At 40.1% G+C, this 24,801-nt stretch overlaps 1 protein-coding gene across 1 annotated transcript; it reads left to right on the forward strand.

Moving 5' to 3' along the window:
- Positions 1 to 730: 730 nt before the first annotated feature.
- On the forward strand, positions 731 to 15,500 carry CCDC174 (coiled-coil domain containing 174). Its single transcript, XM_032210967.1, has 11 exons — positions 731 to 907; positions 1,301 to 1,405; positions 1,801 to 1,901; positions 2,717 to 2,775; positions 7,053 to 7,233; positions 7,488 to 7,583; positions 8,637 to 8,773; positions 10,297 to 10,391; positions 12,159 to 12,282; positions 13,031 to 13,183; positions 15,036 to 15,500. The coding sequence occupies exons 1-11, from the start codon at positions 866 to 868 to the stop codon at positions 15,359 to 15,361; spliced, it is 1,419 nt and encodes a 472-aa protein (XP_032066858.1). The 5' UTR covers positions 731 to 865; the 3' UTR covers positions 15,362 to 15,500.
- The last annotated feature ends 9,301 nt before the right edge of the window (positions 15,501 to 24,801 follow it).

Consider the following 24,801-nt stretch of genomic DNA (forward strand, 5'->3'; position numbering starts at 1 on the left):
ATTGATATAAATGGGAATTATTTCCAAGTGGAAATATTGTCAGCAGTGGACCATAATTAATAGCCTTGGCTCATATTGGAAAAAAAACTAAACAGCTGAAAGTACCTGGATGGGAGACCACTAAGTAATCCCGGAATTAGAGGATAGGCTAGAAAATCAGAAAACATCCAGGACTAAGCCAGTGACAAAGTACTTTCCAATTACAGCAAAAAAAATGAATAGAATAAAATAGAATGGAATCTGGAAGGGACATTGGTGGTCTTCTAGTCCAGCCCCTTGCTCAAACAAGAACTATACTTTTTCAGATAAGTGACTGTCCAGTGATTCTTCTTAAAAACCTCCAGTGATGAAGCACCTACAATGTCTGAAGGCAAGCTATTCCACTGGTTAATTGTCCTCACTGTTAGGACGTTTCTTCTTAATTCCAGGTTGCTTCTCTCCTTGATTAGTTTCCATCCATCGTTTCTTGTCCTGCCCTCCGGTGCTTTGGAGAATAAGCTGACTCTCCTCTTCTTTGTGGCAGCCCCTCAAATACTGGAATACTGCTATCACGTCACCCCTAGATGACCTCCAAGGTCCTGATTAATGATGGGATTTGCCGCCAAAGAATTCACGGGAGAAGCGGAGGGGGGTGGGTGTCAACCCTAGGCCGTAATACGGCTCCTCCTTTCGTTCCAAATCGGGTACTGTCGTGATATGCAGTAACGCCACCGGAAGTTGAGAGCTTAGTTTTGTTTTACGTCTTGAAGCCGGAAGTGGCGCTGGAGAGTCTTGTTTTTCGAGCGATCGAAATCTTCGTTTGGCTGTGACTCTTCCTGCTTTGCGGTGGGCCTGCTGGCGAACGGCTCCCCGTTCCCGGAGAATTATGGACCGGAAAAAAAAGCCTCTGGATATAACACTCAGTTCGGTAAGCAGCAAAGGGGGAACTGGCGGCATTTCCGAGCGATTGTCGTTTTAGGGCAGAGGTGGGGAACAATGACTCCCTTTTATGAGCCACCATGGTGGCTCAGGAATTCTGGGAGTTGAAGTCCACAAGTCATAAAAGGGCCATCGTTCCCCAGGGTAATAGTTTATCTCTCGTCTTTAGAGGTTGTTTTTTCCCCTCCAAAGTGAAAAGGGAACTACGGAGGTGTAATGTTTTAAGACGCTTATTGTTTGTAATGTCTACACCGCAAATCTTGCATTAATTAAATCTTGGTTTTCTACCCTCCTTCCTCACCTCCTCTCTTCTTAAAAACGTTCAGAGTCCGTTGTCTAAAGGTTTGTTTTGTTTTTTCTCCTTTCGTTATTCCTATTCTAGCTGGTAGATTTGAAAGCTGAACTATTCCGAAAACAGGAAGAATTCAAGAAAGAGAAACTGCTGAAAGATGCCGGAGTCTATGTTAAGCCCAAAACAGTAAATAAGGTACAGAGTTTAGATTATTAATCTCTGTTTAGGGATTCAAGCATAATATTCTTAGTCCTCCCGTTATTCTAAATGCATTCACTCCTTCATATGCTTCAGTTATTCTTCCTACATGATTAAACCAATTCATTATATTTTTTGTACTGGTTTTGTATTCTATCCATATTCACTAAATAAAACCACATTCTAAATGAAATAGGTAATTTATTCTTGGCCCTATTTTTTGTTTCATTTTATGCCTACCATAAATAATATATTCAGCTTTGTTTTTTTCACTAACATACAACATTTATTTCAATTCTGTTTTTTGATGCAAATTGTAAAAGCTCTGCAGGTCATCTGTGAGTTAGAGTAAAAAGCAGCCAAATAACTTGTTTGAAAATTTATTATTACAGAAACCAACCATTTGGACTAAGCAGAACAAAGGGGTTTCAGATCGAGCTGAAAAAGACGTTGAGCAGAAGATAGAGGAGCAGCAAACGCTAGATAAATCAAGGTGTTTCATTTCTAAGAAAAGCAGACTTTACTAAATATTGTAAATAAGATTATAAAGAAAATAGGATGTAGCTTATCTATAAATCCTAAAAATATGATGTAGGATTGTGCTACATTATGAACCTATCCAGAATATGCTGATAAGAGCATCAAGGTAGACTCTGTCCCCCCAAAAGGAGAAAGAACCCAAAGAAATGCCCCTTTTTCTCTTAGCATTTGGAAAACCTTGAAGACACTCTTTTTAAACTAGATATTAGATAAGACTTGATAATGACTAGATAGCTATGCTATTATGAGGGCATTTAGCTGTAATTTCGTTAGCAGTAATGGTATTATAGAGAGAAAGGAACAAGATAGTGTCTGTGATCAAATGAAAATACATATGCAAGGGACCAGGTCCCATCCCCATCCCCAATCATTGAATATGGTTTTAAACAATGTTAGCAATGCTGCTTTTCATAGTGAATTTTGATAAATTGTAGAGCATTTTGGGAAGCATTCATTGCTGAATTTATTTTCAAAATTACTTCCAGACAATCATTCTGAACCATTATCAAAAGGGTGCATATCTTTTGAGCATGTAGAGGATGTACAGGCACACATATGATGCTTCGGTCATGTTCCCAAGAATGAAAACATGGCCTTTAAAAACTACTTCGAGAGAAGGCAATCTTGACAGCGTATAGTGGTCTTTAGTTACCGGTATATTGTCTCATATTTTGTATGACAAAAATTCACTGCTATGAAATAATAATGAAAAGGGGGATGGGCAGTTAAGAAATTTAATTAATAAAAATGGTGTGTTACTGTTTTTAGGCAAAAACTGGAAGAGAAAGCACATCTGTATGAACAAATGACTAAGGGAGATTTTCCAGGTGAATACCTTTAGTTTTCTTAGGATTTTATGTGAAACATTTTTTTGATAAAGACTTTACTGTAAAATGCTGTTACTAGTAATAAGCACTCAGTAATTCTTATTTCAAAATAGGCACGTCTAAGGAAGCAGTAAAAGCGTATGATGTGTATGCAGCTGTCATAACCTTCCTTACTGAAATAACTAATTTTTTCCTTGATAATGATATAAAACAGTGGGAAAAATTTGTTCTAAGTTACTCTAACATTAAGTTCTGGAAAACTGCAGTGCCTAAAGAGAAAGCTTATGTTTCTACTTCTGAAGACCAATGGCTAGGGAATTCTGGGAACTGAAGTCCACACATCTTAAAAGCTGCTGAGGTTGAAAAGTACTGCTGTAGACAAGTACTGCTGCTGCCATTTGTCAAAGTAGATGCCTTTGTCCTCTTCCTGCAAAGAACTTGGCCAGTACAGTGGCTTTTTCATTGTGGGGGTTCCATTCCAGCCAAGGTGGATAATGGCATAACAGATGATAACTTTGGGAGAGAAACATTTTTCCATGAGCATCATATAGTCATTTTTCTCAACAATTCAGACTCAATACATTACATACTCAACGTTCTTTATAGTTTAAAATATTCCATTTTCCTCTACTTCTTTAATTGTGCAGAAGTGCTAATTCAATTGTACTTAGCAAAAAGCCCCCCCCCCGTGGTAATCCTCCATGTTGTCATAGAATACAATGTTTCTGTTTCAGCATTGCTTGAATGTCTCTTAGGTCCCGAATAAATTTGGCATTCTTTTCCATTGGCTGAAGGCACGCTAGCGTGACAAATTTTTATTAAACAGTTTATTTTAAAGCAATGAGGACAAGTGGGTTGGGGATTACCTAGTTCTAGCCCATATGCCTCCTTTCAAGTACATTCAGAAGTTCTATTCAGGAAATAGTGCAAATCAGCAGCAGCATAAATCTTTTCCACTTCCAGTAGCAAAAGTTGAAGAAGCTGGCATCTTTCTGTTCTGATAGGAAATTTCTAGATATGCATGGCTCTTACGTGTGTTCGTAGTCATTGTAATCTCAAAATGTGCTCCAGAAGATTGGAAGGGGCCTCCAAAAAAACAAGGATTAGGAGAAGGAATAAGTGTGTGAAAATTTTTTTTGTGTGGCATTGGATTCTCTCAAGAATTATATTTGGGGCTTCGGGGGGAGGTGCCTGCCGCCGTCGGGAGCTCAACGGAGCTCCTCTCAGGGTTCTGGTCTGTATATCTTATAAGATCTATAGATATCTCCCCTTTCTGGCAGAAAGGGGCAGGGAGAAGGTCAGTCGTTAGGATCTCTTTGTAATTCATAGCTTTTTTTTGCTGTGAATGGAGAAGAGGTTCAACATTAGCTGAGCTTTTACTCCAGCCAGTTCTCCGCAGCTGCTTTTTTTGCAGCCCTAGGCAGATTGCCCCCCCCGCCCCAGGACAAAGCTAAGCTATTTAAAAATTAATCCGGGCGGGGACCATTCCTGAGGAATTTTTTTTTATTACTATCTAAAATACCAGCTTCAACTTTGCAAAAGGCTCCCTTTTCTAGCTGCGTCACAAGATGGCGATCTTATAGCTTTTGTGTTTGATGTGACGTACTTAGTCAGCCCTACTCTCCTGAAGGCTTCTCCGTATTAACTGTTAAAAGATTAACTGAGGGGAGCAGAGACTTTGATTCTTGGCTAGCCTGATTGCTTGTCTTTTATTTTTATTCTGGAATGGCTCCCAAATCTAAGCAGAAGCGCTTCCTTAATAACATATCTCAAAAAACTGCTATGAAGCCGCTACCCTTGCCTCCTACGTCCTCCACTGGAGATTTGTTAACACAAGAATTTCTTCTCAAAACGCTTAATAATTTCAGACAGGAAATTAATCAACTGATATCGGATTTATATGATCAATTTGATGCTAAAATTGCTCAAGCAAAGGAGGATATGATCGGAGTAATGACAGTCATGACAGATTATATTGCTGAAACGGAGGATAAATTGGAACTTTTGGAAGAAACTAACTTTAATTTGACATCCAAAATTCAAACGTTACAACAGGAAATTGAAAATGCTCAAAAACAACTTGTCATGATAAATTATAATAAGACTGCCTTCGCAATAAGAGTTAGAGGACTGCGTGAAAACGAACAGGAGAATTTGAAACAGATCTTCTTTGAGGCTCTTAGCCGCTCGGTGGGAAGTCCGGGACTTAACTTTGATTGGCAGATTCAAAAAATTTACCGCCAGAATTCGTGGGTAGCAAAACAGCGACAGCTTCCGAGGGACATAATTATATACTTTACCACAAGGGAATCCAGAAATGTGATAATACAGAAGCTTTACAACAAGAGGTTGAGAATTGATGGACAGGACTTGATTGTTTTTAAAGAGATACCATCTCAAATATTAAGAGCAAGGAGAGATTACATTTTCTTAACTGAAGAACTCAGAAATTCTCAGATTCCATACAAATGGAAAGTCCCAGCTGGCATTACAGTTACATTTGGCAATCAAAAACACCGCATTAATTCTGTCTGTGAAGCCCGAGAATTTTATTACAAGACCCTGAAGGCGGGACTTCCTGATTCATCCGGACCTGGAGAGAGACAAGGAGAAGGAGAAGACAGGCAGCGAGACACGTGGCTACAAGGCGGAGGGTGTTGCTTTCCTCTTCCGGAAGGGCAGAAGAGTAAAGAATAAAGACTTAGCGATGTTCTTAAAACTTTATGATTTCTGCCTGGGATAAAATGGAAAAGTTGTATATCGATGATGAGACATGGAGACTGAAAGAAGCGTTGCTGATTGTGGACACATATTGTATATAAGATTTGTTTGAACTCTAACTCAAATTGCGCATGAATTATTTTCCTAGGCGAGGAGAGCGGAGATCGCGATCTTTTTGAGTTGTGGTCTGGGACGAACGGAGTTGGGAGGCGCGTGGGAGAGGGAAGGGTAGCGAAAGCTTAACTAGACTACTTGGGGCTAGAATGCAAGCTGATGTTTGTATCAGTTGCTATTTCAATATAAGGTTAAGAAAGATTAGTCAGAGAGTCTCCAGGAAGGTGGAGTAAATATGTGAGGAGCAATGGACGCGGATAAAATATATATGTGGATATGGATAAAGGCAGGGTGGAAGGTAAAAAAATTTACATGTGGATCTGGGTAAGGATAGAATGGGAGGTGTTGGAAATGAAAAATGAAAGAAGTACTTGAGTTTAATGGTTTTATAGAAAGGTTTGGATATTCGGATAAAAAAGAGATAAATTAAAGGTCTGAATAGATAGATAAAGCAATGAGACTTTTAGTTGGGGAATCCTAATTGATTAACTTACCTGGCTCTAACACAGTTTGAAACCCTGCAAGTAGTAAAATAACCGAAATTTGGAATGAGCTATAGATCTTATAAGATATACAGACCAGAACCCTGAGAGGTCATTTTCATTTTCATTTTCATTTTATACAATCACTTATATACTGTGCGTAACAAAAAACAAAAACAAAAAAGGAAAAAATCCACCATAAAAAAAAAACCCAACATGACACTTCAATCCCCCATACACCCTTTCTTCTCCCCCTCCAACTTTCATTTCTCCCCTCCAGCATTCCCCTCTTCTACTTCCCTTCCCCCTCAGACATCTCCCCCCCCTCCATCTCACCCTCCTTACATTCCCCTCTCGCTCCCTCTTTACTTCTCCCTCTTCTTTCCCTCTTCTCCTCACTTTGGTGTATCCCTACAATTAATCTATTCAGTTTATTTTTTAGAAAATAAAAGAGAAAAAGAAAAAAAAGAAAACGAGCCGCAGTATACAAGTGAATTCTTATTGTTCTAAGAATTGAAACTGTAATTCCACCCTCCCCCCTCCCCCCTCTAATCCCCCCTCCCTAACCCCCTTACGGCTTCCCAGGTCCCATACCCGGCATAGTTCTTTAACAAGCACTTGAGTATAATAAAGCCAGCTAACTTTAAAGTTTAAAAAAAAAAAAAAAAAAAAGGGGGAATAGTAAAAAATAAAAAAGAAAAAAACACACAGAGAAAAAAAAAGAGAAACAAGAAAGATCAATAAACCCACTACATTAACACTGGGCAAAATATTGCATCCATCATAGGGCAACAATTATTGAATCAAGGTAGATCAAATCAGCTAACTTACAGAATGTATCCAGGATCCATGATTTTCATGGTATTCAAAATGGACAAATTTGTAGTTGCTTCATTGCTGCTGTGCCGTTGCCCGGGGGTTCAGTAGACTTGTCATTAAAATTGGTTTTCATCGTCATAGATGAAGAAACTGAAGAGTTATATCTTGTGGATTTCACTCAGAAGATAATTGACAAACGGAGAGAAGTACAAGAACTATGTGCCAGTGAAACTGCCAGAAAAGCAATGGGGGGTGAAAATGGGGAAGGAGAGAGATTATCCGAAGCAGAGATCCCACCGCCACAGAACCCAGATGAAGAATGGTTGGTGATTGTATCATAATAGCACTATTGTGTATTGCATAGCCTCACTGAAATCAAATGAAATAATCTGACTTCAGTTTATATTGTATCTTTATTATAATATATTTGCACTGCTAGTCCTTGGAAGTTAATTTATAAGCTTAACTAGTCTGCTTGTTATTCTATTTGACAGAAATAATCATGTTAAATTGTTATGCTTTTGAAAGATTTGAAATTAATTTACTCATCAAAGTTAATTTTGTTTTTCATTGTAGGGTTGAATATGTGGATTATTTAGGCCGTTCAAGAAGATGTATGAAGAAAGATTTGCCCTTTTTGCTAGAAAGGGATAAACTGAACCAGGATGAGAGGTAAACTTTATTGTAGAAAAACACTTATATAAAAAAACAACCACCCAATTTTATAGGGAAAAGAGACAGAAATGGATGCTAAAATGATATGGTTTCCAAGGTGGCGCAGTGGTTAAATGCAGCACTGCAGGCTACTGCTAGATCAGCAGGTCAGCGGTTCAAATCTCACCGGCTCAGGGTTGACTCAGCCTTCCATCCTTCCGAGGTGGGTAAAATGAGGACCCAGATTGTTGGGGGCAATATGCTGACTCTCTGTAAACCGCTTAGAGAGGCCTGAAAGGCCTATGAAGCGGTATATAAGTCTACTGCTATTGCTATTGCTATATTCTCTTACCAGAGGTAATAGTTTTGTAGTCTTTGTAGTAAACTAGTCTATATCTGAAATCCTATGTGTTAACTATGCTATTTGTGCCTTTACAATGCTGACTTAAATGAGGGGACTTTGCTAAATCCAAAAATAAGCCTCTCTTTTGACTGCAATCACATGTTAGCTTCTGATCACACACAGGGAGACATACAAATCTGTGGAAATACACTTGAGGTGGGATTTCACTTTGTTCCTCTTTCTGTAGCCGTCTGTATATTCCAAAAACTTGCTTAAGCAACTTTTAATCCTCCAGAATAGATTTTTGAGGTAAATATGGGCAGTAGTAAGGCAGAATGTGGTCTGCTCATGTTATTCTATCAACAGATGATTATATACTGAATGTTATCCAAAGTCATATGCATTGTAATACAATTGTAATACTGTAAACACATTAAAGAATACAGTTTTACAAGCCTGTGCTTGTTGAGGACTGGAAGGAACATATCTCCATAGATTTATATTTTCAGTAATGGCATTTTTATTTCTAAAAAAATATTTTGCCTAACTAAAATTAGTTGAGTGTTCTTTTAATTGTTTCACACCTGCACAGTATTATGCAAACCAAGACTATTGGGATCTATTCTGTTCTGTAAGACTCAATATTGGGGAACAGCTATAAAGTTTAGGATGTTCTCTCATATACCACTTTCCAATTCTTAATGTTTTTTTTTTAATTATTCATGTAGGCCAGGGAATGAAAAAAAGACTCTGCAGTCAGAAGACATGAGAAGAGAGCTTCAGCGACAGGAATGGGAAAGAGAAGAAGAAGAAGCGTTGAATAAACCTATGGGGCCAATTCATTATGAAGATATTCGAGAAAATGGTAGGCTGACTTTTTTTATGATTCAAATCTGATTTGAAAAATATCACACAATTTAACGTCAAGCTAAATTTCTCTTCTCCTTGGTTAAAATAGGTTTTTTTAAAAGAATGATAGTTCTGATGCAGACTTGTTGGGCTGTTATATTAACCACTCTTTGTAAGTTTGTAGTTTTATATATAAAACTACCCTATTCCACGCTTTAGTGGGAAAAATAGTTTGGTGTCTTGGTTTAAAGGCACCAGCCAAGAAACTGGGAGATTTGTGAGTTCTAATCCCATCTTATGCACAAAGCCAGCTGGGTGATTTGGGCCAGCTCCTCTCTCTCAGTTCTTGGAAGAAGGCCATAGCAACCATTTCTGAAAATTTTGCCCAAAAAACTGCAGGGAAAAAAATATATGTAGTCCTCAAGTTACGACCATTTGTTCAATGACTGAAGTTATGACCGCACTGAACAAAGAGACTTGTGATTGGTTCTCGAAGTTCCTGTCTTGCAGGATCCCCCACAGTCAATGAATGAAATTTAGGCACTTGGCAACCAGTTCATACTAACATTGCAGCGTCCCACAATCATCCAGTCACCATTTGTGACCTTTTCTGACAGCTTCCTACAAGCAAAATCAATAGGGAAGCTGGCAGGGAAGATCACAGGTCACTTGGGTAAGTCTTCCCTGACCTATCTTTGCTCTCACCCATCAGCATCCTCCTTCTCCTCTGTCCTCTATGCATTCATACACACCCCTGTGCTCTCCTCAGCTTTCCTCATCACTCCACCCCCACCCTCTTTCAACTCACACATGGCCTGCTCCTGGGCTCCCCCATCCACTCCTGCACTTTTCATCTGGGTCTGCTTTTTCTTCCCACTTAACAACCCAGATCTTTTAAGTTATGGTGGTAACTGGGACTGCCTGGATTGTCATTGCTAAGCATTGTGGTCTCGTGATATCATGCTTTATCATCACAGCACTTAGCAACAGCAATCCCAGACCCAGTGGCAGTTGTAACTCAAGGATTACCTGTAGCAAGTTTAGGGGGCTAGTCAAATTTGTATTCTCGATAAGTCTATTGCCCTCTACTCTGTGCTTAATCAAAGAATAGAAGTCCTAAGTCTCACTCTAAGGAGCAACTAAAAACAGAAGATGCAAATACAAAGGTAAAAGGTTAAAGTTTCAATGTTGTAAGTTACTATGATTTGTTTGTTTGTTTGTTTATAATTTTTACAAAGTGATGAACATATTCAACATACCCTCCTCCTCCCATTTTTATCACAACAACCACTCTCTGAGGTGTGTTGGACTGAGAGAGAGTGGCTAGCCCAAAGTCACTCAGCTGGTTTTCATAGTTATGGCAGGACTTGAGGAATGATAAATGTGGGCCAATACAAGTCTGTCTAAAACATAAAGGTTCCCTATTCAGTCATGTCTGACTCTAGGGTGTGGTGCTCATCTAAGTCAAGGGAGCCAGTGTTGTCTGAAGACATATACAGTGTATGATGAACTCTTAATATGATACAAAATTTCTTTCAGAGGCCCGACAACTTGGTGTTGGTTACTTTGCCTTTGCCCGTGAGCAGACTTTGAGAAAAAAACAAATGGACACTTTAGAAATGCTAAGAGAACAGGTACGATGTTTAACAGTCTACCAAGTGTGGGAAATTTCCTGATGTTCTGAAATGTGCATCCCAGCATCCCTCAGTAATGGACATGTTGACTAGGCTGTTGGTAATTGTAATTCAACATCATTTGTAGAGCAGTATGTTCTCCATCCCTAAACGCTGTGAAATACTGGAGCCTTTCTCAGATGCTTGTGTCCTCTATTCTTGGTGAACTGGGTCTCTGAATAACATAAAGAAGTGGTGTGTCCCCCCCCCCATCCCAGAGCCACATTTGGTAGCTGATGTACCAGGGAAGGCATTTATAGACTTGCGTTCTGAATTGCAGAAGGGAGGTATTATGATTCTCCCGCTTTTAAAATGGCTGTTCAATAATATGGGCAAAACAGGAGAGACCCAAATAGGTTTATTTGGAAGGAAATCAACCGTATTTTTTGGACTATAAGACATACCGGTGTATAAGATGCACCAAGATTTCAAAGAGGTAAGTAAGAAAAAAATATTTTTGTCTCCCCCCCCCCCCCCCGGAACAATCTGCAGGCTTCAGCAGGGCTGGGGGGAGGCAAAAACGTCTCAGTTTTTGCAAAAAATGGATGGAAAATGAGCCAGGTTTTTTTGCAAAAACTGAGGCATTTTTTTTTCTTCCCCCTGCCCTGCTGAAGCCTGCAGAGTGCTTTGGGGGGCTGGGGGAAGGCAAAAACACTCCACTTGTGCGAAAACAACTCATTTTCTGCCCACTTTTTGCAAAAATGGGATGTGGGGGCGGGGCTTCAGGAGGCCAAAAATGGCTATATTCGGTGTATAAGACACATCAACATTTCCATGCTCTTTGGGGGGGGAGGTGTGTTTCATACTCCAAAAAATACAGTAAATCTCCCTCACTCCAGCTTTTCATGCTTCTATTACCTTCGTTGATGGAAAATCATCTGGATTATTGAGAAAAAAAAATTTCCCTCAAAGTTTCAACCTAATTACAGGTAGTCTTCAACTTACAACCACAATTAAGCCCAACATTTCTGCTGCTAAGCAAAACATTTGTTACGTTGAGTTTTGCCCCATTTTATGACCTTTCTTGCCACAATTGTTAAGTCACTGAAGTCGGTAAGTTAGTAACACAGGTGGTAAGTGAATCTGATTTCCCCATTGTCTTTGCTTGTCAGAAGGTCTCAAAAGGTCATCACATGACCCCTGGACACTGGAACAGTAAATGAGTCAGTTGCCAAGCATCTGAATTTTGATCATGTGACCATGGGGATGCTGCAGTGGCTGTGTGAAAAATGCTCGTAAGTCACTTTTCAGTGATGTAGCTTTGAACAGTCACTGTTGTAAGTCAAGGACTACCTGTAAACAGCAGTAGTTGTGGTTGAATCAACTAGTAGCACTACAGACATCACGATAACCCATATAGAACATGTATAGTACATCTAATATGCATAATAAGTTCAGTACTAAAGAATTCAATTTTAAAAAATTGATAACAGTTTGATGCTTAAACCTAAGTATGGGAATAAATTATAGTATTAAAATATCACATCTTTGTTACTGAAATACTGTATTAATTTCTTTTTTAAGAAATCTTGTCAGTTATGTTGATGCAGTGAAAAATGCCATCCAATGCAATTGGTTTGTTTACCCAGGAAATATAATTTAGTTACATCATAGTAATGGTAAAATTAAAGCTTGAATCTCAAAAGTATAGCAGGAAAGGGTTAAAAGAAATATTATCTGTGAACATCTGAAGAGGAAATGAATTTCTATTGTGTTGCCCTTCTCCAGACCATCGGTCAGAGAGCAAAGCGTGAACATTTAAAGGAAAAACGTAAAGCCAATTTGGAAGCCAGGTTGTCTAAAATTCGAGCGAAAAAGCGCTTAAAAGATGGCGATACGAAGGAAAATGGAGGTAATTTTGAATTATTTTCTTTAAATTTAAAAGCAGTTTTGGAAGATTTACATATTTGATTAGAGGACAATGTCTCTCTTATTCACTAACAACCACCAATTTGGCTATACTGTATTGTAATTTATTTCGAATGGTTTCACAGTCTCAACCGGAAAAGAGTTGCAGTTTTGGAGGAAGTCATATTGTGATGGCTTGTGCACATGCATTGAAGAAGCAGGATGGTGGATTAGGACCAGATTTGATTTTTCTAATTCAGACATAGCAATAATCCACAGCGGCCTCTGTTCATAAACTCCAAACTAATTTTTCAGATATTCAGAAAACTATGCTTTTATTACATCAACTTGGATGGTTTATGTTCCCCACTAATATTTTTATCGCTGATAAAGTTTTGAAAAGCTGGTGAAATTGATGAAAGGAAGAGTATGAAATACTTTTCTTATTGCTTGTTCCTTCAACTATATTACAATATAGTCATTATAGGCTCTGTTGCCAAGTCATAACTTTTGTTCTGCTTTCTGGTATCCACTGAAATGTAGGGATTTATTTATTTATTTACAGCTTGCAGCTTACTTTGTAATAACTTTTTTTTGAGGAGACAACAGTTAATATCTCAGTGACATGTTAACTGTGAGGAAATCATTCCATAAATACACTTACTGTACAATATCATCCAGTACTGCAATATCATATCACATCCATTTATTGTATGCGGTGCCTAAAATCTATATGTTGTTCTTCATAACAGAGGAGGAAGAAGCAATACCAGTCCTACCTTCAAGCAAGCCCGCTGAACTTCCCAGAGTTTCTACAGAAAGTAGAAAAGTAGAAGTTATCATTCAGGAGAGGAGAGATACAAAGCCGGGTGTGCCCTATGTTCGTGAATGGGATAAAGGCAAAGGTAGGAAGCTGCAGTGTATACAAATGTTCTGGATTGTCAGCATGTCAAGAATCCTTTAGTTCAAGCCATGGTAGTTTGACTCATGGAACCCCCAGCACTACCTTTTAAATTCCCCAAAAAACCCTGATAGTGCTTTGTCACACACCAACATAATGATTTCAACATTGGTTTTTTCCCTTGATTTGGAGGGGAGGTGGTATTGAGACAGTTTTAAGTTTTAAAGTTTTCCAACAGTTTTAAGTTTTAAAGTTTGCCAACTTTCTGTAATCCATAAACAAGATGGAAGTTCTGTAATTCTCTTAACGTGTTACAACCCATGTCTAAGCAGAACTTCCTCATTCTTAACTTAAACTCTGGTTGTGTCACCAGCATTTCAGGTGAGAAATTCCCACATCCCAACATAATACAGAAAAATAAGTCTGTTCATCCAGACATAATGGAAAGGTTACAGCTGCATGTAAACTGCTTCTCTTTCACAGCCTTCCGCAGATTACTAAATGATAGAGGTAGACCTTGGCAACAACTCTTTAGTGACTATTCGAAGTTACAACAGCCCTAAAAAAAGTGACGTAGATACGGTCATTGCAGCATCCCCATGGTCACGTGATTTACATTTGGATGCTGACAATTGGTTCACGGTTGTGTGTCCCAGGGTCTTGTGGCTATTTTTTGCCACTTTCTGACAAGCAAAGTCAATGGGGAAGCCAGATTCAATTAATAACTTTGTTACTAACTTAACAAGTGCAGGGATTTGCTTAATAACTGTGGCAAGAAAGATCAGAAAAATGGGGACAAAAATCACTTAACACATTTCTCACTTAGAAACATACATTTTGGGCCCATTTGTGATTGTAAGTTGAGGACCATTTGTATTGTAGATGGCACCCAATGTGAATAACGTGGGTGACCGGTTAATATTTTTTTTAAGATTCTATTAAGGTAAGCAAAATGGGATTTCCTAAACAGAAGTAAAACAGGTTGTTGTTATAAGGTTTTTTAAAAAAAAGAAGTAATCCTTTTACTAGGCAACAAAAACAAAATGCACAGGTACAGTATAGGTGGTACCTTGCTCAATAGTAGTAACGTAGATACGGTCATCTACGGTCAGAGGGATCTTGGAGTCCTAGTGGAACCATTTAAATATGAGCCAGAAGTGTGCAGCAGCTGCCAAAAAATCCAACACAGTTCTAGGCTGCATAAACGGAGGGATAGAATCAAGATCACATGAAGTGTTAATACCACTTTATAATGCCTTGGTAAGGCCACACTTGGAATACTGCATTCAGTTTTGGTTACCACGGTGTAGAAAAGCTGTGGAGACTCTAGAAAAAGTGCAGAGAAGAGCAACAAAGACAATTAGGGGACTGGAGACTAAACCATATGAAGAACGGTTGCTGGAATTGGGTATGTCTAGCTTGATGAAAAGAAGGACTAGGGGGTGACATGATAGCAGTGTTCCAATATCTCAGGGACTGCCACAAAGAAGAGGGAGTCAAACTATTCTCCAAGGCACCTGAGGGCAGGACAAGAAGCAATGGGTGGAAACTAATCAAGGAGAGAAGCAACTTAGAACTGAGGAGAAATTTCCTGACAGAACAATTAATCAGTGGAACAGCTTGCCTCCAGAAGTTGTGAATGCTCCAATACTGGAAGTCTTTAAGAAGATGTTAGATAGCAATTTGTCTGAAGTTGTATAGGGTTTCCTATTTCCTAGGGGTTGGACTAGAAGACTTCCAAAGTCCCTTCCAACTGTTATCTATTCTATTCTTTTATAAAGTTTCATAGAGCTTGAGTTGAATTAAATATGGAAAAGCAAGCTGAACTTGACATTTCTTTCTCTTCCCATTAATAGAATTCACTTTTGGACTTTGGTCAAAGAAGCAGAATGAACTCAGGAACGAAAGAGATCCAGAGTTTGCACCACCTTCTGCTTACTTTAACAATCAAAATAAATTTTACGATTGGAATAATCAAAATCGGAGCAAATCTAAATCCTCCTACGTAAGTACAGAAGACAGTTTTACAGGCAAGCTGCCATCTACATCAGCTGAGACTCACAATAACTCATGGAACAATGACTTCATACCCACTCAGGCACCTGAGATGAGGACGTCAAACCAAGAACCGGCTTACCAAAGTTTGGATGATATGCTCTCCTACTATAAGCAAGTCACATGAACGTCGTATGCCGTTAGGAAAACAATTTGTTCCCCAATGATTAAAACAAATTAAGGATAGTTTCAGTGAGTAGGGGAACTTTCCTGCAGTTCCCTTCTCCCCTATCACTTCTAGTATTAAAGAATTCACTTCAAAGATACTGTCTTTGTCTGGAATTTCATTTCTTTAGGTACACCAAAGCTTGGATACGATCAGGTGTTACCATTTTAATAATAATCCTCATTTAATTAATGAAAAAAAGCTATGCTAGAGCTACAGAGAAGACTTACGCTACACATCCTTCACCATTTGTCCAGTTATTTGGGAGTCAAGCAGAGCAACCTTTGCAGCTTAGGACTGCATTTTTTTTAACATGTAAAGCTCAGAAGGAACACTGGAAGGTACTGGGTTAAAAAGTGTCATCATTTTGAAAGGGGGTTATTAACATTTAATTTGCTAAATTCATATTCTAAACTCAAGATATCCTTCAATTTTTCCTAATGACATCTTTGTCAATAGATTGTGCTGAGAGTGACTGGTAAGCTCTTGATACTAAGAATGAGCATGATTCTCCACAGTCTTGGTCTAACAACATAACCATGACACTCCATGGGGTCTCATACCACCATCAGTTTTTTTCATTTAACCTGTCAGTACTAAAAGACTGCAGGAGCTGAAAAATTTCAGATGGAAGCCATTTCTGATATGGATTATATTTCCTCAGATTTCCTCTTTTAAGAAAGTAAGTTTAAATCCTACTATATGTGATATATTTTTGTTACGGGCATTCCTTCTGTATTCTATATTCTTTATAATCAAACGTTCACATATGACATGCTATAAACAGAATTCCTTTAAATGGCAATTTTTGATTTCTCTTTATTTTCCATCAGTTGTCTGAAATTCTTCCAGTGTTTTTTATATCACATTTTTAAATTAAGTTATAAGGTATTGTAAAATACAAAAGCAACTAAGAGGACAATGAGGGGGAAGGGAAAAGGGGGAAGAAAAGTGATGAAGGATAGGGAAAGAAAAAGCATTGACTTCTGACTGTTACAGTAGAATAAGGCATTAACTACAGATCACAACTTTTTGCTTTTCCAACTTTTTTCTTGTTCATAGTAGTATGAACAAGTCATTTCTATAATCAATCTAATCTGTAAAATACAAAATCAAAGTTTTATTCTTTTCCACATCAAGCACAAAGTTTAGAGGCGGTTTCCATGTGGAAACAAAAGTACTTCTGTTCTTTTCTTTAGTCAAGGTAGTCAGTTTTGCCATTTCAGCCAACTCCATCAATTTCTGCAACCATTCTTCTATAGTAGGAATCAAAGTGTCCTTCCATTTCTGCGCATACAATAGTCTTGCTGATATCAACATATATAATAACAAAATTCCAATTGTTTTCTCCAGTTCTTTGAAATTCTTCCAATGTTAAACAAGTTTAACATTCACAGATTAGTTTTGTTGACCTCCCAGATTATTATTACAGAGCAGCCCATTATTCTAAATTAATTTCGTGTTACTTAAGTGCATATTTAAATGTCCTCTGGTTTGGTGATGTGTTTTCCAGTTTTGAAGGTTCCATTTTTTCTACAAAAGATAAAAAGTTGTATTATTTAATGAGATGCCTTGAAGTAAGGAAGTAAAATGCTATTTCTTCAGTAATGTGCTCCTTAGGAAAAAAAAAATGAGTTAATAAACTTGTACTGGCTTTAAGAAATAAACCATCAACAAAGCTAATGCCTTGCCTGATTTTTATTTACGACAGTTACTGTAATTAAAAATGTCTATCTTCAAAAGTGAGAGTAAACTAAATTGTTATTAGTGAAGTATAGAATGCAAGATTTTAATAGGAAACTTGTCTCACATTTTTCTTCAGGAACAGTCAGTTAAGTACAATTCCTTTTGTCATCTGTTAAACATGGCATTCTTCAAAATTGTCCAGTAGGTGGCACAAGCTGCTTATAATCATTGAATATCCACAAAATAGAATGGTGTTTTTTTTAAATTATCATCTTATGTGGAATTTTAATAATTTAGAGTAGCTATTATCCATGGGGGGAATTTATTTTTAAGAACAGTAAGATGAGGGATTTATTAGTTGTGAAGTCGTGTCCAACCCATTGTGACCCATGGACAACATTCATCCAGGCGTTCCGGTCCTCTACCATCCTCTGGAGTCCATTTAAGCTCACTGCTTAAATGCTTCAGTGACTCCAGCCAGCCACCTCGTTCTCTGTTGTCCTCTTTTTTTGCCCTCAATCTTTCCCAGCATTAGGCTCTTCTCCAGTGAGTCCTTTTCCAGTGAGGGATTAGATAATAATTGATAAGGGATTAAAAGTGAGGAAACTTAAATTCTATTTTTACCTGGAAGGCAGCCAGTTGATTTGGGGCTATTCATTCTTTCTCTACGCTAGGAAAGAGGCAAAAAAAAATCACTCCTGAAAAATGGTGTCAAGAAAACTGCAGGTTCTTGTTTGTGTAGTTGCCAGGAACCAAGACTCACTTGAAACTCACACATTTGCAGAGAGGTCTTGTGGTAGGTGAAATTCATCAGCAGAAGTTCTTCACAGTCTTAACCTACGTAGAAATGTTTTAGATTGTCAGCATGCAAAATGTGCACTTCTGTCTTTTTACAGCATTTTCCCAAACTATTTTTATACAGATGGAGCTATCCTATGCCAGGGGTCTCCAACTTTAGCAACTTTAAGACTTGTGGACTTCAACTCCCAGAATTCCTCAGCCAGCCTCCCAATTCTGGGAGTTGATGTCCACAAGCTTTAAAGTTGCCAAGGTTGGAGACCCCTCTCCTATACTGTGTTGGGACATCAATCTTAACCTGAAATGTATCTAACCTGACCGGTGCTAGCTTTCCAAGATTTTATGAGTCTTGGTGGCACAGTAGTTAGAATGTCATATTGCAGGCAAACTCTGCCCACAGCCAGGAGTTCAATCCTGACCAGCTAAAGATTGACTCAGTCTTCCATCCTTCTGAGGTTGGTAAAATGAGGACCCAGATTGTTGAGGCAATATGCTGACTTTGTAAACCACTCAGAGAGTGCTGTAAAGGCACTGTGGAGTGGTATATAAATGCTACTACTATTGCTATTTTAAGCAATTCTTTTATTCCCTGCCTTATCACCCAAAGATACTGGTAAACAGTCTGGAAACTTATCATTCAAAGTACGTGTCTACTGGGCACAAATGTTCCCTGGAAATTCTCCACCAAATTTATGAGAAACAATAAATTTCAAGAATTCCTCAAGGACATAATTCCTCTTTAGCAGTAACAGCAGGGCTGCTGCCAACCTTCCCCCCCAACCTCAATGGGACGACACTCTACATGATATCTTCCATTAGGATTGCATTAGAGCATGGGAAGCCAAAACAGTAGACTGCTTCAGAGGGGATTGTAGAATGAAAAGAAAGCTATTTGCACATACACTGTGCCCTCATCACTAAAGTACAGGCTCAACAAATGCTACCTCTGGATTTCCCCCCCAGATGGCTGGTTGAGTAGTCACTCCATTAGGTGGAAAGAGTTTGAAAACACATTCACATTAATGAAAGCCTTATGGCTATCTGAATTGCATATACCCAGCCATAATGATGCTGCACACCTTTGCATTTATCTCTAATTTTAATTTGAAGCAGCAGGGAGACTGCCCCATGTGCTAGAAACGGCTGATAGAAGTTCCAAAACCAATTCTTCATTTTCACCATAAAACCATATGAACCCTAACTAGCCTTCAGGTGATGAAAACTCTGTACCAAAAAAATCAACCAACCAACCAACCAACTTAGTGTTATAAAATTTGAAATACTAAAAATAGAGATGCAAAACATTCAACCACAATTCAGTTTTGAATCAAAAGTTTATTTTTTCATGGTTAGTGCAAACATGAAAAATGCCAGAGATTTTTCAGTAAGACTGTACTTATAGTTTCGAGTTGAAACACGGGTCAGAGGTAGCAGCTATGTCCAGTGAGGAGCAGCTACCATCAATGGCATTGACATGATCACAAGCCTTCATTTTTATACCTTTTTTCACATGTTCCCATGGAGTATTACCAGAGTGACTTCCTCTTTTTGCAGACTTTTTGCAGTTACTTCCTCTTTTTGCAGAGAGCCCTCAGTGCATTCGTATCAGTATCTGCTTGTCAGTCTAAGGAAAGGTACTCTGCATTAGGTTTCATTTCTTCTTTTTTTCTGTTTGTTTTCCTCCACTAAGACTGCCCAGGGAACCAGCCATCTCAGGGAAATGGAAGGCAATTGAATCCTGCCAACATAGGCAGCCCTTATGTATTGGTGGTGGGTTCCGGATCCCGTTCCAACCGGTATGGTTGGAATGGGCCTGGCTCCATCCACATGGACGTGTGCAGCACGCGCATGCATCTTGCCATCCAGCGATGTCTCCATGAGCCTCCGTGATGCACCAGCTGCTCAATGGAGTGTCGCGCAGGTGCTCCGCATGCACGGAAGTGCCAAAGACTTTAAAGACAGGTAAGGAGTGCGGGTAGGTGGGCCCTCCGGAGCACCGTACCGGAGTCGTACCCGGTGCTCCAGGCAGGCTCCAGTATGCCTGTACCGGGGCGTACCACCTGCAACCCACCACTGTTATGTACGGAAAAGATCAATTCTTTCCTAAAGAAAAATTAAGGAAAAAGATGTGCCACCTCTGCAAGAGAGCCGACCCTTATCTATGGGGAAGGTAGCAGGCACAAGAAGTAAAACATCGCTTCCTTCCAGCAAACAAGCTGACCCTTATCTACCTGAAAAAGGGGCGGCATGAAAGGAAAACAGGGTCAGGTAAATTTAATCATAGTGCTGAAGGAAAATCACCCAGGATGAAAAATAGTAATTCAGAGAAAAGAAGGAATGGAAAACTCACTCCTAACAGCAAGGTTAAGTTTTCTCCAATTAAGTAAGGGAATCAACAGAGAGATGATAGATAATGAGAAAAAGGCAAAAAGGACTCTGACAGAGGCATGCTCCAAGTACATTGAGGCATAGCCTTCATCACGAGAAAAGTTGTAGCAAAATAATCCAGAGGCACATGTTCAGAAATCTCATCACAGGAGCCATAGAAAGAAACACACTCAGCAGTATTAATGTGACAAGCACAAAACCCACGCATACACATGACCACCAAGGAAGAAAAGGCAGGGTGAATAAGGACCCAGCCAGCTCATACAATAACAAGAAACACTTCACTATATCAATGCAAAAACATACATACAGTGTCTTAAAAACCCCAACAAAGTTGCAGGGGTAACAACAGCAGCAAGACCAAACACATATACAATCGCAATATAGACACATAAAATTAATATGCAAAGTGCAACTCCAGAAAGGCTGAGGCCAAATAAAATTCAAAAAGGGGAGGAACAAGGCCAAGGCCAAGATAAAACAGGTACAATTTGCTGCCAAGGCAAACAGGGAAGATTTTAAAAACCCAAGGGCAAATAAAAACAAGGTAAATAAACATTTTTAAATAAATGGAACAAATCAACACTGAACACTTCCCAGTACCGCCTCATGGCTAATGGGGAGCTTCCACACTACTCCTCAGGCACGACCCGGACCAAACCGAGGGCGCAACCTTCCTACAAGAGAATGGCCAGTTCTCAGGGGAGACAATATTCCACCGGGTCCCAACCACAGGTCCTAGCCTGCAAGCTCACTCCTAGGCTTATTACCTGCAACTTTCCAATGAATATTTTCTCCCCTCACACTAGAATGATAAGGTTCTCTGCTATTATGACATAAGAATGAATACTGGCATATGGAATGCAAGATGCTGCCATATCACCTGCCTAATGCTGTGATTATTCAAACATCATTCTCATAACAGGTAAATAATTCAAAGTCTCCTTCACTGAAATTTCAGATTTAATGTGAAATCCTGGAGATTTTCCTTAGGTTTGTTTTCATTGACTATTTTGTTGACTACGACCCTTGTGTGGGTGAATGCTTCTCCTCTTGCTTAATCTTCTAAAAGCACACAGTTGAAAATGCAACTATCCCTGCTCTTGTTATAGAAGCTGAAAAGAACAGATGATCCCATTGTGTCTGCTGGTTATTCTGTTATGTTCCTTATTGGTATCAAATAATCAGTGATTATTTATTTAGCATATGGCAATGTTACAATTAGCCAGGAGACTAGAGTGTTAATACGAAGTACTGTAGTTATTTGGCTGCCAAAGTGTTTAGTTTGTGCTTGCACGCTATCCCAGAGTGTGTACCACAGGGGCATCATCTAGGGCTTCTCTCATCACCAATGGCATCGTATCTGGGCAGATCCTGCACTAGTAGGGTCCCACTGTCCACAAAAACACTGCCACATTTCCACTGAAGTGGTACCTATTAATCTACTTGCATGTATGATGTTTTTGAAATGCTAGGTGGGCAGAAACTGAGGCAACTGATGGGTACTCACTCCACCATGCCAACTCAATGAAGCGATGGACGTGATGAGCCAGGGCCTCGAGGCTGTTAGGGACTGGATGGGGGTTAACAAGCTTGTACTCAATCCAGATAAGACCGAGTGGCTGCTGTGCTTCCCTCCCACTAATTGGCCAAGTGTTCCATCTCTCAGGCTGGGGGGTCAAATAGTACGCCCCTCAGACAGGGTCCGCAACTTGGGAGTCCTCCTGGACCCACAGCTGACTTTTGAACACCATTTGTCAGCTGTGACCAGGGGGGCATTTGCCCAGGTTCGCCTGGTGCACCAGTTGCACCCCTACCTGAACCGGGAGGCTCTCACAACAGTCACTCGTGCCCTTGTGACCTCTAGGCTGGAGTACTGCAACGTGCTCTACATGGGGCTGCCCTTGAAGAGTATTCGGCGACTTCAGCTTGTCCAGAATGCAGCCGCGCGAGCGATCGTGGGTGCGCCTCGATTCACCCACGTAACACCTATCCTCCGCGAGCTGCACTGGCTGCCTGTTGGTCTCCAGATTCACTTCAAGGTGCTAGTTGTCACCTACAAAGCCCTTCATGGTATTGGATCTGGGTACTTGAGAGACCGCCTACTGCCAATTACCTCCACTAGACCAATAAGATCCCACAGACTAGGCCTCCTCCAAATTCCATCAGCCGCCCAGTGTCGACTGGCGACTACCCGGAGGAGGGCCTTCTCTGTGGCTGCTCCGACCCTGTGGAACGAACTCCCCATGGAGATTCGTACCCTCACCACCCTCCAGGCCTTCTGCATAGCCCTTAAAACCTGGCTGTTCCGACAGGCCTGGGGCTAAAGACTTGCAGCCCCACTCCGAATGGTATGATTGTTGTGTTTTTTTTAACTGTGTGTGGTCTTATATTTTGTAATTTTGTTTGTTTTTCCCCTCCCTTGAATTGTGAGCTGCCCTGAGTCCCTTTCAGGGAAAAGGGCGGCATACAAATAAAGTAAATTTAAATTCAATTCAAATTCAAACTGCTGGAGCAAAGGTCATCTACATCTTTCAGTCACTGAGTCACTGTGATTCTTAGTTCTGTGTTAATCCATATCGATGACTGAAACATTTAAAGTTCCCTCATTTCGTCCTTTTAGCAGATGTGATCTTGGAACTAATTCATCTAAAGTTTCTTTCTAGCATTGTGTATCCTCCGCACAGCATTGTAAAGTGGTATCCAAGCAATTGCTTTTGGAATGTGATTCAAGACATTTAAAGTGAGTTGTGCTCAGTTTATAGATAGTTATCTGTTCTGACCTCCCTCCGTACAGTACTGCTAGACAATTTATTCACAGTAAATTAACACACCAACAAGACTTTGGCAGCAACCCAGACTTCCACAGATAAGGAAGAAATACACACAAGAGCTTCTCCAGCTTTAGTATAATAGTTGTGTCCTGCAAAAAGCCTCCTCCCAAAGTCTCTTCTTATATACTCTCTTGGGAGGAGCCTAATCACAACCACCTGGCCCCAATTATCTTCTGTATCTGCGTAGTTGCTGTTGACGCTTATCTGCCCGTCTTTGCCTGGCGTCCGGGACCAACTCCCTTAGCTCCTCCCCACTGCTCCAGGGCCTGACGTCAGGGACAAACTCTCTTTAGCTTTCACCGCTGCTCCATGCCTCAGGCGCCTCCTGGTGGCCAACCAGCCCCTCTGGTCCCTGCTCGGAGCCTGAACCCTGTCCAGGGTCCTCCACATCTTCCAGAGCCGACTCATAGGGTCCCTCGCTATCGGAGCCTGTTTGCAGCTCTAACGGCTCCTGCTGGGCCACAACACTTATCCTAAAGTGTCTTTGGGCACCATGAATGATTTGTTTCTACTTCTATTGCCTGCGTATGCACACGCTTGCCACTATTTGCTGTATGAGTTTGGTCCACTGAGCTGTGCACACACATGATCCTACACTATTATTTATTTTCACATCAAGTCCCATGACATGGAAAAAATGATTGGCTTAGGTCCTCAGATATTCTACTGCAACAGTGCTCAGCCTTCTGGGCACCAGGGATTAGTTCTCTGGGGAGAGGTTTTTCCGCAGACCGGAGGGGGAGTGGTTTTGTGTGCTGCCTGTATCCTGCAGATGGAGCTTCGCTTGTTTGTGTGAGCCAGTTGTTGGCATGCTGTGGACTGGTGCCCATCCACAGACCAGGGGTTGGGGACCCCTAGTCTAGAGAACAGATGGTCACATGTAGGGTCTTTAGAAAGGCTAGACAAAATGAGCCCTAACCACAGAGCAGAAATGTCTGGGTGGGAGGCTGGATTTATTTAGCCATTTCACTCCTGAGGTGATCAACTCTAGTCTGCCATAGAAACCCAACTGACATAAAGCTTAGACTGACAGGTTATTAGTTCCAGTTGAAAATATACTTTCTAATTAAGAAAATTCTTCAGTTTTTATTTCTTAATTAAATCAATGGTAATTTATCTGTCATACTTAAACGTGGACTTTCTTGGTACTTCTCACTATGAACACAAAGGCAATTAAAAGAAAAAGGGCTGCTTTTGGTAAGCAGAGTTAAGGCCTTTCTAAAACTGCATTTTATTTCTTGGAGCGACTTCCTTTCTTAACCATTGCATATCTTCTTCTTCAAGCTCCTTGCCCAAGAGTCAGTCTCCAGGCTTTACTACAATCAGTTTTGTCTAAGATGTTTCTACAAGCCTGGGTGATTTTTTTTAGTGATTTTATTGGAAATTTATATGCCGCCCTTTTCCCTGAGGGGACTCAGGGCGGCTTACAACAGTGAAGGGAAGGGAGTGCAAGACAAGACTTAAAAAGAAAGGAATCGTGATTAAAAGAAAATTGATCATAAAAACACAACATTCACTCAACATTCGGGCGGGGTGAGAGTAATCCTATCCCCAGGCCTGACGGGATAGCCAGTTCTTAAGGGCTGTGCGGAAGGCCTGGACTGTGGTGAGGGTACGGATCTCCACGGGGAGGTTGTTCCATAATGTCGGAGCAGCAACCGAGAAGGCTCTCCTCCGCGTAGTCGCCAGTCGGCA

Source organism: Thamnophis elegans, chromosome 2, assembly GCF_009769535.1.
Source record: "Thamnophis elegans isolate rThaEle1 chromosome 2, rThaEle1.pri, whole genome shotgun sequence".
Taxonomy (NCBI): domain Eukaryota; kingdom Metazoa; phylum Chordata; class Lepidosauria; order Squamata; family Colubridae; genus Thamnophis; species Thamnophis elegans.